General features: G+C 49.8%; 1 protein-coding gene across 1 annotated transcript; it reads right to left on the minus strand.

Moving 5' to 3' along the window:
• Positions 1-1,323: 1,323 nt before the first annotated feature.
• OTOP3 (otopetrin 3) lies at positions 1,324-7,360 on the minus strand. Its single transcript, XM_009922329.2, has 6 exons — positions 6,684-7,360; positions 5,422-5,558; positions 4,643-4,701; positions 3,884-4,002; positions 2,288-3,219; positions 1,324-1,564 (listed from the first exon to the last, which is right to left on the minus strand). Exons 1-6 carry the CDS (start codon positions 7,072-7,074, stop codon positions 1,394-1,396), a joined length of 1,809 nt encoding a protein of 602 aa, XP_009920631.1. The 5' UTR covers positions 7,075-7,360; the 3' UTR covers positions 1,324-1,393.
• Positions 7,361-14,043: the final 6,683 nt, after the last annotated feature.

Here is a 14,043-nt window from a genome sequence, read left to right on the forward strand (position 1 = left end):
CTACTTTGGCCTTGCTTAAGAGTCATGAAAGATTTTGATTGATTGTAAAACAAGGCCTGCCCTTAAATCTCATATAACCTCTGAATGCAAGAGTGGTGTAAATCAGTGTCAGTTGGCTTTGAGTCTGGTCTTTGGTGAGTGTAGATCAGACCCAGAAATTTCACAAGATACACATAAAAATTTAATCTCTCTTTATTTCCATTCATCAGGCTCTGTATTTGGGACCCATAGTCGCAAGCCCCCTTGCGCTCCCATGTGCTTTCAAAGCAAGCATCTCCTATGGAACAAATATTAACGGGTCTTTGATCAGGCACCACGCTGTGCAACCGTGTTCCCTTACACACAGTGCACCTTGCAAAATGTTTGTGGATGTGCAAAGCAGCAGTGAGGATCGAAGTGTTGGGGTGGGGGGGGATTCACAATAGATTTGGCAGTAGCTCTTTCTTGAACTAGCTCTGTGTGTGTGCAAGGGTGGGACCTTTGCTAGTACACGCTGGTGATAACATCATGCATGAGTAGCATCAAGTAAAGATCACCCTTAGTACTTCTCTAGTGCTTCTCACTTGAGGCTCTCTGAGTGTCTGCAAGGAGAAATAGTGTTTATTCTCAGTAAGGCAAGGTAATGTTATAGCTTCTATTTTGGATAATGGGAAAAGATGCACTGAACTGGTGCAGGTCTGAAGGCCTGTCCTGCTCTTCAATACTGAGAGCTGCAAGAGCTTGGCACTCAGTAGAGCTGGGTCCTACAGGACTTGCACAAGTTGATGTGCCAGATGTTGGCACCAGGAACAAATAAAAATAGTCCCTGTTCTGACCATTAAAGCAACTACCAGCATCTTTTTGAAAATTACATGTAAAAAGTGTATGTTTGGTTCATTTCTGAATGACTGTGGCTGTATGTGCTTCTAGTGTGGCTGGTACTGATAGGTCTCTTCTGTGCTGCAGGATGGTGGGTTGGTGAGCAGTGGTGTGGCTGGTGGTCTTTGTGGATTTTTGAAGTTCTGTGGAGTGCAGGTCAATCTTTGGTGCTTTTGTTGAAGGCTGCTCTTGCCTTCTTTTGTCTAGAAGATTTCAATAGGAGCTGGTAAAGTCCCACTTGCTACCATACAGCATCCACTGGCAGACACTGAAAAGTACCAGCATGCATGCTTCCTTAGAGTAGTAAGATGGTTTGTTTATGGGCTTTAAGTCTATTCTCTATGGAGAAAAAAATGATAATATAAACCAGCCTCCTTTTCTTCTGAAACTCATGGAGATGTTGTGCAAGGAGAAGTTGAAGCAGAAGCCAGAGGGAAAAAGCTTAAAAGCTTCCATGTGCATATCCACTGCTTACTGCATCTTTGTTCAGCATCATTGTTTCACCCCAGCCTCTGGGGCAGGGAGTCAGCTTGATTCAGGCTGTGATGTAGACCTCCAGGAGTCCCCCGACGGAGTGCATTCGGTAGAACACACCCAGTGGGAGGCCAAAGTTCACGATTGCAAACCAGGTGGAGTAGCCGTAAAATGACTTTTCCAGTCCATTCTCAAAGACAGGGTGAGCCCCAAATGTAGGCATGATCCACAGCTAAAGAGGTGTAAGGAAAAAAGAGAAGTCAGAGGATGACAAACTGTCTCCTATCTGCATTCTAATCTCAGCACTGGCTCAAGTCATTGTAGGAATATTTCAAGACTATCAGAGGAGTCTCCCTGCCAGGGAAGAGAAGGAAAATCCCCTAGTTATGCTGCTGACTCCTTGCTATATGTTAAATACTGTTGAATTCCTGGAAACCTAATGATAGCCTCGTTCTGCCCCAGCCTGCTTCCTCTTTCTACAGAATTTCACTGTTTCCTTGGCCAATTTGTTTTCACTGGATTAAGGCTGCAGTGAAGATCCATGTTGATTCAAGATCGCAGAGCACAGTGTACTTTATTGGGTGCCTTTCAATCCTGGAGACTCATGTTTACAAAGACTCACTGCTGATGCCTTTTTTCTCCACCAATCTCATGAAACACCCTTAATGAGTTTGATAACTTCTTCAGAGGCTAAGATTTTGGCACGTAAGGATTTATTAGCTGTCTCCTTCCTGCACCCAGGAAACCTAACCGTGTTTGACTCTTAGGTTAAAAAAGAGACCTTGTAATTATGAGAGTGGGGTATTAACAGCAAAATCAGTCTTAACTTGCCTCACCAGCAAGTTGAAACTTGGTGGGCAAAGGTTTCTTTTCTGGAAGACAAGGAGAGCACATCTGTATCGCAGGTGATCATGGCTCAGCCAAGTTGTGATGTAGCAGGAAGAGCAATACTTACTATGATGTTGCACAAAACCAAGAAGAATGAGATCTCCCTTAATGCTCTTCTCTTCCAACTCAGGTGAGAGTAGCTATGGATATAGGACAGAGAAGCTTTCCGGATCTCCTGTCCTAGCTCTAGTATGCTCACTCGTCTCTGGTCGTAGGCTTCATGATTCTGCTCCTCTTCAATTTCTTCCTCTTTGTCAGGAGATACCCGTGTGTGCTCCTGTTTGCTGCTTGTTGTGTTTTCCTCTTTGCCAGGTAGCTCCGAAGCCACTGCATGCTGCCTAGCGTGTCCACTGTGTCTGGCCTCAGTTGCTGCTACAGCGGGCTGCCGGTGAAGCCCATCGATGATGAAGACATTCTGGGTGATGTTCTGAAAAATGAGGAGGACGGAATAGGACAGGATGAGACTGTTCAACAGGTCCCTGGGGTCAGTGGCCACAAGGGCAACAATGGAGAAGTAGGACATGCCAATTTGGCCGAGGGCTGCCCCCATCAACAGGATCACATCCAGGCTGCGGGTTGGATTCTTCAGCGTGTCCAGCTCCCTTTTTTCCAAGGCATGGATGATTGTCCCAATCACTGCGCCCACACTCATCAGGGGCAGGAGCACAATGTAGTAGGAATAATACATCACAAAGACCTGGCGGTTGGCAGCTGAGCCGGTGGCCTGAATCTGGTACATCATGAAGACACAGATCCCGATGATTACAGCAGCGGCGCCCAGCAGTGGCCCAAAGACCACCCCTTGGAGCTTGAACTTGGGCTTGATGTGAGGGACGTGGTGGTGATTGATGCGTCTCCCCACGTTCTTCCACATGACGTACAGCACGGAGCAGCAGACAAGGCAATACTCGGTGTTGAAGGGGTAGAGCAGGATGTAGCCCTTCTGGAAGACTTTGCAGATAGTTGTGTTTGGACATGTGCACGAGGTAGTCTCATTGCCTGGAGCTTAAGAAGAAGGCGGCAACAATTATAAGGGAGATGGCCTGGATTTCATGGCTGTCTTTGGGAGTTTCCTGTGTGCACGCACAACACCTGTCTCTATGTATCTCAGAAACAGAGATCAGTAGGAAGTTAAGTGACTGCCACTCGGTTCTCAAGACTGCGAGGATTCAGAAGAAAAGGTTTAGCAAATGTCTTTTCCCAAATATGTAGTGACCCTTCTGGTCAACACCATAGGTGTTTATGAGAGACACCCCCCTTCCTTCACAGTGAAGCTTCCTCTATGTCTACTCTTGGTATATGTGTCCCCCCTTTTTTTTCCCATATCCTCAGAAAGAAAAGCACAGCAATTATGTGAGTCTCTTCTAGTCTGGCAATCTTTTGCTTGCAGTCAACAGGTAAATGTGAGCAAAAATGCTAATTTATGGTGGGCTTTTCCTTTGCTAGCCCTCAGTTCCAGGGTTTCATAGCAGATCCCACCCCCTCCAGGTGAAGATGTTCTCCCCTCGCAGCCCGTCTCCTTGAGACAACCTCTGATAATAGGGGAGTTGCAGAATTTGGGGGAACTGGTTGTGATACTTACACCACTGAGATCAAGAACTGTTGTCTCCCTGGAAATCTATGTCAGCCTAACACAAATAGGGATGTGAAAAAGGAGCCTTGCCTGCAAATCGCTGCTCCACCATACGCAGTTGAGACTCAATCTCCATGTGAATGGTGTCATTAGTCACGGCCAAGAGCCAGAGGAGGAGGTTAGTGGCTATGGTCAACATCAGCCCACACCTGGGAGAAGAGAAAGGCACTTCTGCAGTATGTTGCCTGTGGAGATTGTTTGATGTGTGTCCACCTGCCATGTGGTGCTGCCCTTTGCTTCTTGCTTACCCACGCGCAGATGCGTGCAAACACAGTGGATTTGTGCCCGTTCTGCGTAGGGACATTGGTGCGTGACTTTGCACACAAAGCTATGGCTGAGGACGTACCCATTTGGCCATTTGCAAAGGAGCAGGGCAGGCAATGGCAGGCTTGCTGGTGAAACTGGCCTAGGTCTGGGTGCAGTTGAGGGAGGGAAGGCTGAGACATCTCCCGGTGATAGGAATGGGGAGGCCATCCCACCTCATCCTCCACTCAGTGAACTGGTCCCTGAGCCATGCAGCAGGAAGGTATTTGGGGTTAGGAGGAAGCAAAAAGCTTTGCAGCAGTCCAAGGCACAAGTGAAAACCGAAGGGTGCTGGTAAGCCCAGGTCAATGGAAGGAGGGTGGGTCTGATCAAGTCATAGCTTGGTTCTTGTGTGATGCAGAATATAGAGAATCAGTGTAAGATCAGATGAAGACAGTTCTAGCGGGAATAAGAGGGGTCATAAGCAGACAGAAAGGAAGGGTTTCTTTAAAGGAGTAGAAGGCAGTGTTTTCCCCTTCTTAGTACCTGGTGAAGTTGTGCTGGACTTGAATGCAGTCCTTAGAGTGACGCCACAGAAAAAAAGCCTGCAAATTGATAACAATAATGACATGAGCAGGATGAAGCTGGCAGCCTGCCGCACACGTGGTGGAAACGGACAGGCAGGCAAGAAAGCACATGTCCGAGTGGGAGCAAACCTGCCTCTGTGCAAGTGGTGCAGGGGCATGTGTGCACCTGCATCTCAGTGTTGAGGCATGTGCTGGCATCCTTAGGTGACTGTAGCATGTGTGTGCCTGCACCTAATACAGATCTAGGAGATCTGCTTTTCTCTGTCTTGTATATATGTGCATATTTGCTGCTGAGATGGGAACTAGTTTACTTTTCAAATATGGCTTTGGGTCTGGAAAGAAGACAGTTGCTATCATCAGAGCAATGAGTTGCAAATGGTGCGAGATATTTTCGCGTGCAAAGGATTTTGTTGGGGGGATACATTCGCAAATAAAGAGAGAGGCTGGGTCTCAGGCTGGTACAAAGACATCTCTGGCAAAATCTGAAATTTCCTCTCCTCTCTCCCTACTTTGCTCTGAAACAAACTCCTCTGGATCCTACAGTATGTCAAGTATTGCTAGTGTGTTTTCTTTCTAAATCTTACTACTTTGTCTCTTAATCTGGCACATGAGGAGTGTGGGTGGATACTTTAATGCTCATGAGAATGCCTTATGTGCACCCACTTCCCCCCATGCCTTGGGCTCCCGGGAATGGGACAGAGAAAATAAGCAAGCTTCCAGAAGGGTAACATGCAGTACCTGGGTGCAAATAAAAAGGATTTCAATGCTGGGGAACACAATTTCCACCCTGGATTTGCACTGGATGAGAACTGCACTGTAGCCGATGTGAAACACGTTCAGGAGGATGCTGAAACTGCCGAACAGCAGCACTGACCCTGGGCAAACAGCAAAAGCACCAGTAAATAAACAGAGGCATGTCTGTGGAGCATCTGAGCTTGGCTGCGGACTGAAGCCCTCATGCCTCTTGGTTTTGAGTGGAGCTGGAGGCCTTCCCATTTGGAAGTCTCATGATTTTGAGAGAAGGGGGAAAAGGGGAGCCTGGTTCCTGAACTTGGTTGTGTGCTTTGGCTGGTTTAAGGAGTTCAGACAACACAAGGTATTTTCTTCTGCTTGCTACAAGGTGGGAACTGGGGTTTTGGCCTTTTCTGTGCAATCTGGAGTGACAGAGGTAGGATAACGGCAGGTGATGTTTCTGCCTTGTGGAGAAAACCCAAGATGAAAGCAGGTGTGCTGAGGCTTTTGGCAGTACCAGTCTACACAAGTTAGGACCCTTTAATTGATCCTCCCTTTTGCCTTGGACATCTCTCTGCAGCTTTAGGTACTCGGGTACCTTGCAGCTTTCTTCCCTTTAATTCTCCATGCGTAGTTAACAAGACCGTGCATTAATTAGAAACTCCATAATAGAGCAGAGGCAGGGCTGCTTGGAGAAGTGTCATTTCATGAAGTGGGGCAACTACTGATGGGAAATCTCCCAGGAAAGCCTGGGTGTCACAGGGATGTGACTCACTGGGCAGCAATCTTCCCCTGGAAAAAAGGCTGCTGTGATGCTAAACAAGGACAAGGGTGGCATGGGGCTGCTGATGCCCTTAGAGGGTATACGTGGTGGTTCTCCTCTCACTTTGCAAAGTGGTCATGCCAAAAACCTTTCCTAAGTCTCTCCCACTGTGCTTAGTTGCTGGGCTGCAAGTGGGACATGCCTGGGTTGTGCTTTGGGAAGGGACCACAGAGTGAAGTTGGACTGGAGGCTGAAGGGAAGCCAAGTTCAAGACTTTCCTGGGTGCTCTGGTTCTTCTCTGTGGTTCTCTGGTTCTTCCTCCACTATGCCCCTGTCTTCCACCAGCCTTGCACCACAAGCTGAAAGGGCACTGGGAGATTTCCAATGCCCTAACTACATCTGCTGTGGCTTCTAGCTCTTTTAGTAGTAGGGGAAGAATTTTTTATCTTCCAAGCACTGGGAAGAAGGGGAAACGCACGAGATGATAAATAAAAGCAGAACTTACCCCTAATCCAGATCGGCCCAGCGTGGGAATCCCGGTACAGCACTGCGTGTGGCTGCCGACTGGTGCCCAGCAGGTAGTAGATAATCCAGGACAGGCACAAGACCTTGAGGATGGAGAGCAGGATCCAGACGTCTGCCAGTGTGATGGCCACGTGGTTGAAAATCACGCTGCTGATGAAGGCACTGCCCAGAAACACCACGTTCATGGCCAGCAGCCCTGAGAAGAGCTGCCCAGCTTTCTGAGCTTGCCTGTCCCTCTGCTGCACTGAAGAGCAGTGACGGTACAGCCAGAACTTCTCATAGTGGATCTTGGAGGTGTCTGCTGGGGCTGACGCTGGCCTGCTCTTGCAGTGGTGGCAGGGCTTTTGCCTTGAGGCTTTCTTGTCCGACATGGCTCATCTGCCTGGAGGTCACCTGCTGCATTGAACAAAGGGGAGGTTTAAAGTAAGAGAGGTGGTGGGGGACATGCTGAGATGAGAGGTTGTGTGCTCTGCTGTAAAAGCCACTTGGGTGGTGATCTCCCTTCCTTGCTTTGCAGCTTCCCCTTCCTGCTCCAGAAGCTGGATGAGAGGGGGAAAAGAGATTGGTCTTTAGCCCAGGTAAGGCATTAAGAATTTCCTGGTGGACAGAGTCGCTGCAGGGCACTGGGAAAAGGCCCTTCTGCCAAAAGCTGTCCAAAGGCTCCTGCATTAAAATAGGTATTTGATGTCTCTGCCCTGCCCCACCAGTACTTGGAGCTGTTGGGACCAGAGGTGCCCAAACAGTTCCAATCCTCACCTTTCACACCTCCTCTGCGTACAGCCCTGGATTGCTGTTTCCTCCTTTCCCTTTGTTGCTGTAAGGATTAGGTGAAAATACAGAGCAAGTTCAGATCTGCTCTAAAATTCAGAGCTGTTTGATTTTATTTGATGGGTCCAACCTCTTCCTTGTGGTTTTTGGGCTGTGTGAGTTACACTACACTCCTTGTACGGTCGCACAAATTGTGGCAGAGCTGGAAAGAATAAAAAGAGGGTCTGTAAGTTTTGATCTAAGCTGCTCGGAAAAGATTGAACCTCCCACCCAGGCGGGCTGAGACTGGGACAAAGTTAATCCCTGGCTTGCTTTCTTTTTCTACTTGTAACAAAGAGGAAAATGCACAGAGCCGTGAGCACACTGACACAGAGGAATTTAAAGGATTGGCCCAGGTAGATAGCCAGAGCCTGGGAGCTTTTCTATCTGGCTTTTGGAAAAATCTCGGTAGGACCGTATTGCCCATGAGAGAGTAAACTCCTTGCTCATATACAGCAATCAGGCAAGATCAGCCTCTCTATAGATTCGATATAAGGAAAGGTGCTTTCACTCCAGGGAATGACTCTGGCTGTGGTGGAGGGTGGCTGGGGCAAAAGCAGACCCCTGAGATGGGTTTGAGGGTGGGGGAATTATACGTAGCTGTCTTGGGGCTTTGGGGGAGAAGTTGTCTGAGAAGGGGTTGAAATTTCAGTGCTTCCCTCTTCCTTTGCATGTGCACTGAGTGCTCTGTCTCCCTCTGGTCTCTGGGGATTCAGTGCACTTCTGTTAGTGAAAATTGGTCCTAAACTCTTCCCTGTTTGGCTCCAAAACTCTCCTAACTTAGTAGCACAGGAGCAAATGCCCTCCCCTCTCCTAGGGCCATAATTCCTCTGCTTCAGGCTGAGGGGAGAGGTCATAAAATCAGAAGGATCAGTCGGAAACCCATCCAGGCTGCATCAGGAGGTAGCCCAGCGCCCAGACAAGGCTGCACACAGCAGCTGCTGCCGTGGACTCAACCCCTTGACCCCATAGCTGTACGCTGCTGAGAGCAGCCAAGCCCCAGCCCTTACCTCCCTGCAGCCTCCTGCTGCCAGCCGAGTGGGAGCAGCCGGTGTTAAAACCACTCGCTGGAGTGCCACCAGGATGCATGTGAGCCTTTCCGACGGACCAAGGCGCAGGCAGAAGCTGTCGGGGCTGCTCCCCGCTGAATGCGGCCTCTGCTCCCAGCCCATTGATTTTTGTTTTCCACCTTGTTTACTTTTGGTCTATTATTGTCATTATATTAATTACTCAGTGAGAAGCTCTTGGCTCTGCCAAGGGCAGCCAATGGGGATCAGCTCCTTTATACACCTGCTGGGTTGTCCCATGTCAACGGCCTTGGCACAGGATGTGCCAACTGGTAAAACCACAAAGCTGCGGTGATTAATTTGTGCCATGGCTCAGGCAAGTATAGAGCTAATCTCCTGGCACAGGCTTGTGCTGGGAGGGCTTAGCCACACTGCTGTGACTAAAATCCACTTGAGTTCCCCACTCCCTTGTTTTTAGGTAGATCCTAAGATATTTTTTCTCAAGTGTACCATTACTTTGTGCCTTTATCCAGGGCACAGATACCCAAACTGATCCAACAGGCAAAACTCACAGTCCAGCCTATGTGCAAGGATGATGCCAATTTGATGCACTTCTGGCAGAAAGGTTGCTTCTTTTGGGTGTGGGAGCTATGACCTATTAGTGTTGACCTCAGAGCCAGACCCTCATGTGCAAACCCCACAGGTTCAGCCATGCGGGGTCGGGGATGCTTTAGGTCCAAGCTGTGCTGTCCCTGTTCCCTCTCCTGTTGCAGGGCAAACTGATTTCTGTCTTGGGACTCTGTGGTGAGCTGATCCCCTTGGTTTTGTGGCTGGCAATGGGGATTGGGCATTCCTGGCCGAGCTGGTGAACCTAGAGGGTTCATCAGGAGAGGGTGGACCTCTCCATGGAAGGGGAGGCGTTGTTTGTGTGTCCCAGAATGAACCCCTAAGCCCCGGGGTTCTTGCAGCTGGCAAACACATTAGCTGGGTATTTGGAGCCATGAAACGTTTCCCAAGAAGCTGATTAGGGGTAGGAGTGGTCGGGGGAGCACAGGTTATCATGTGTGGGGGTGTGATAAAAGGGACGGAAAACAAGAGTGAAAGGGGCCCATTGCTCCTTGGCGAGAACACCCAGTGTGTGCTGATGCAACTGTTGCATTTAATGTCTGCCAGCAAAACGGTCACATTTAATGTCTGACCAAACCCTTACACTGCTGTGGTGGAGCCCAGGTGCTCTGATCTGGGCAGGTTTTCATGAATACCCATGGCTAGATTTGTTCTGCCTTCCCCCAAAGCATCAGCATCTCTAGCCTGCTTGGACGACCGTGTCCTTGCTCCTTGCTTTGATGCTCTGGGATCCCCTGAGTGCAATTGGGCTCTCCTTTGGGTGCCTGGCTCTTCTCCAGACCCCATTGTAGAGCTTAGCAGGGAACTGGGATCTCCCCAAGAGCTATTGGCCTCTTTGTTGAACAAAGCTGAAGATTTACATGCGAGACATTAACAAACCTGGCTGTTTTTCAGTGCTGTGGTCCTAAATTGGGGTGACTGTGCAGAACTGGGAAATGGAGGCCAGGAGTCTGAATATATCCCGGGGAAAAGAAGTTTGTGTGAAACTGGAGGTTTTTCCTTTAAAGACGGGCCTGAAGTAAAATGTTGGAGTCTGCTGTGCCCCAGTGGTTTTGCCAATGGGACTGTGCATCTGGGCTGCAAAGATGAGGCATCCTTCCTACCCTGGCTTGCCCTCTCCTGGCTGTGGAGCTGAGATTGAACCCAGAGGAGCTGTCAAGCCCTGGGAGACTGGTTAATCCTCCTAATTTGGCCTTTATGTTGAAGAAGAGCAGCTGTTTAACTTGAATGCATTGACACAAGTTTAACCAAGTCATTAACTAAGCAAGCGTGCAGGAGAGGGACAGAAAGGGAGAGGATGAGTTGAACTACGTGGATCGATCACGTGAATCACTGCCCAGCTCTGCCCTGGAGAAGCTGCCTTTACTCAGAGGCTGAGAGAAAGCTGCTAAATATTAGGAGTGACGTTTGCCCCTCTGCTATCAGCAGTGTGCTTATTAATGGCGTTATCTGTGTACTTAGCAGTAATAACACCTAGGCTGGGCTAAGCAGATCTGTAAACAGGACCCTGGGGAGGAAGGAGGTTCGTGCCCAGCAGCTGTGTTTGCCCAAAGGCCGCCTGAGGAATGCTGTTCACGTCGCGACTCCCCGGCCAGCCCACACCCTTCCTTCTTCTTTGCCGATAACCGTGCTGGTGACGTCTCCTACGGGGCGGGTGAGTGAGCACTTTTTGGGGTGACCGTAAAGAGCAGCCTCATCCAACGTGGGTGAGCCGTGTTGCACTGCCCTAGCTCCGTCCTGCGCTGAGGCAGTGTCGTGGTTTAAGCCCAGCCAGCAACTAGGCGCCACGCAGCCGCTCGCTCACTTCTCCCTACCCAGTGGGATGGGGGAGAGAATCAGGGAAAAAAAGTAAAACTCGTGGGTTGAGATAAGAACAGTTTAATAGAACAGAAAGGAAGAAAATAATAATGATAATAACAAAATGACAATAATAATAAAAGAATTGGAATATACAAAACAAGTCATGCACAATGCAATTGCTCACCACTCACCGACCGATGCCCGCTTAGTTCATGAGCAGCAATCCCCCCCAAGGCCAACTCCCCCCAGTTTATATACTGGGTGTGACATCACATGGTATGGAATATTCCTTTGGCCAGTTTGGGTCAGCTGTCCTGGCTGTGTCCCCTCCCAACTTCTTGTGCCCCTCCAGCCTTCTCGCTGGCTGGGCATGAGAAGCTGAAAATTCCTTGACTTAGTTAGTGTAAACACTACTTAGCAACCACTGAAAACATCAGCATGTTATCAACATTCTTACCATACTGAATCCAAAACATAGCACTATACCAGCTACTAGAAAGAAAATTAACTCTTTCCCAGCCGAAATCAGGACAGGGAGCAGGTGGGCTCTGTGGGTACGTGCTGGCTCCACTCGTGAAGCACGGCTTGGAGTTTTCCCCGCTGGCCCTCGGTACAGGTCACTTTGGCCTCCTGCCTGCGTTGAGTTGCTCCTTGCTGGTAAGGACGATTGCCTTGGTCCCTGGGAAGTGCCTCCTCTGCCACCACCTCCTGCCCTGGCTCCCAGCACATCCCACAGCCGGTCCTGCTCGCAGGCTGCACCTTGCCTTGTGCTGCAAACCCATCTCTCATCTCCAGCCTTGTGATCTTCTCAGTGCATCCACTTTTCAGCTGCTGCATTGACAGATAATAAGTAACTTGGAGTCCTCCCCTATCCCTGACACACCTCAGAGCAAATCACCCAGATAAAAGGCTTTTTTTTCCCCTAATAAAACAAAACTCACCTTCAAATAACAGATGATTAAGAAGCAGAGGAGGGTATGCAAAACCCTGATAGTGGTGGAATGATGACTCAGTACTGGCCTTGGCTATGGCCTTCCCTGCTTTTTTCTGAGCCATTATTTCTGATGTCCTTCTCTTCATCTCTTCCCCTTTTTGCTGCTCTCGCTGGCTCTAGCACCGCGTGCCTCAGGCCAGGGTCTGAATCAAGACCTTTTTGGCACTCATGCAGCGGCTCAAGTCCTGGGGCTGGATGTGCAGGGCTGGTGCTCCCTGAGCTCGACCAGAGCTGGGCTCTTAACGCTGTCATCCCTTGAAGAGTGATTTTTTTTATTGGTGGGGTTCAGTGCTCCCACCAAACCCCTGCAGCACAGCAGGTGCTCAGATCCCTGGGAGGCCAAGGTGACTTTTATACCAAAGCGAGCGAAACTGGAAGCCCCTGGCAAGATGTGAGAGCTCCAGGGCAGCCCTTGGCTTTCCTGTAGCTCTTCATTTGTAGCAGCTACCATTTAAACAGTCACCCCGAGGCACATGGTTGTCCTTGTTCTCCATCCCCTAATGCAGATCTGATCTCTGCTCCATAATTGATGCAATGGCAGGAGCAGTCAGTGGGATGCTGCTGGTGGCCTCGAGGCCCAGCCTCATCCTCTGCTCTGACACAGGCTTTCTGTTCACCCAGCTCCTGTGCCTCAGTTTCCCTCTTTCCAGGCGTGAAGCTAACAGCAGTGCTTTTCTGCGGGGATCTGTCACAAGGACGTGTGTACAAAGGAACAAGCGGGACCCCTTGATGCTACTCAGGTACTCTGCGTTTGGGGTGTTCTCCCCTTCCATAAAAACTTGCCATCAGGGAGAGATGTCCCCCTCTTTAAGTGGGCTGTGAGGAGGTGTGTGTCCCCGGTCCGTAGTGGTGGAGCAGCCAGGATCAGTCGGCTGCATCGCCTGGCAGTGCCGAGTCCCAGGGAAGGGCACGGATCCATGCAACTAGGATGCGGCAGCACCTGCTCCGGGGCTGCACCCAGGTTTGGGTGACACGCCTGGGATGCTGGCTGTGCTAAGGAGTTGCCCAGGGACGTTTGGCTGATTCTCCATCAGCCTTGGAGATCATCCCTTTGCACATTAGCTGACCACGAGCTGATACCTTCTAGTAGATGATCCTTGAGCACACAGCAGTGCCCATGTTTATAGTGGAGTTTTCTTAGGGTTTGGGGGTTTGTTGGGTTTTTTTTTGGACTTGTGGGTGCTCACCTTCCCTCTGTCCCCTTTCTTGGGTACATAGATAGAGTTTACTGATGGCCATTTCCCTACCTGCTGCCTCTCCAAAGATGCATGTATGTGGCTGGAGGGCAGAAGAAGAACGCAGCCCTTGGTTGGAAATCCCTGCCATCCCTGCACTTGCAGCCTGGAGATGCCACGGGTTAGCAAGGGGTCCTTGCAGAGCTTGTGCTATCCCCAGAGTGTTTTGGTTTATCCCAGTATGATTGCTTGTGGTTGGAAGTTGTGGTTGCTGCTGACCCACCACCCTGGAGCGGTTGATTTGGGATTATTGCCTGTATCAGTGCTGCTTGGGCTGTCGTGGGGTTCTCCTTACACCCATCCTGAGTTATTTAGCCCCAGAAGTGCCCCTACAGTTACCGTCCAGAACAAAAGAGCAGTTCAAACTCTGTCCTGCCTGGCTCGGCGCACCCAGCCCTGGGAACCTGGGACCAGGCACCAGCAAGAGCATGTAGCAGAAAAACCTGGTGTGCCCCCCCAGGAATAGAGTAGGTGATTAAAAGTGTTTTCTGCCTCTGTCAGAGATCAGCAGCTTGGGCTAAAACAATGGGTAGGGGTGGATGTAAGACTGACGTCTGTGCACCATTTACGTCTCTTTTCTGACTTAACCTGTGGCTCCTGCAGTTGAAATTAATAAGGCTTTTGTTTTATGAAAGGTAGAGTTTCTAGGGGGAGATTGTATCTTTACCAGATCAATGGAAAAAATAGAGGCAGGCCTTTGCAGGGTTGGTGGGGCTGTGAGAGGCTGCCTCGCTGCTCCCAGGCTCGCGAAGGGAAGGACTGACCCACCCCAGAGATGCTGGATCGGTGCAGTCCTGCAGGGGTGAGGGAAATCAGGGTTTACCCCCTCTTCTACCTGCATCAGAGAAAGGCTGCAGGCAGGCAGGCTGG

Source organism: Haliaeetus albicilla, chromosome 12 (genome assembly GCF_947461875.1).
Source record: "Haliaeetus albicilla chromosome 12, bHalAlb1.1, whole genome shotgun sequence".
Taxonomy (NCBI): Eukaryota; Metazoa; Chordata; class Aves; order Accipitriformes; family Accipitridae; genus Haliaeetus; species Haliaeetus albicilla.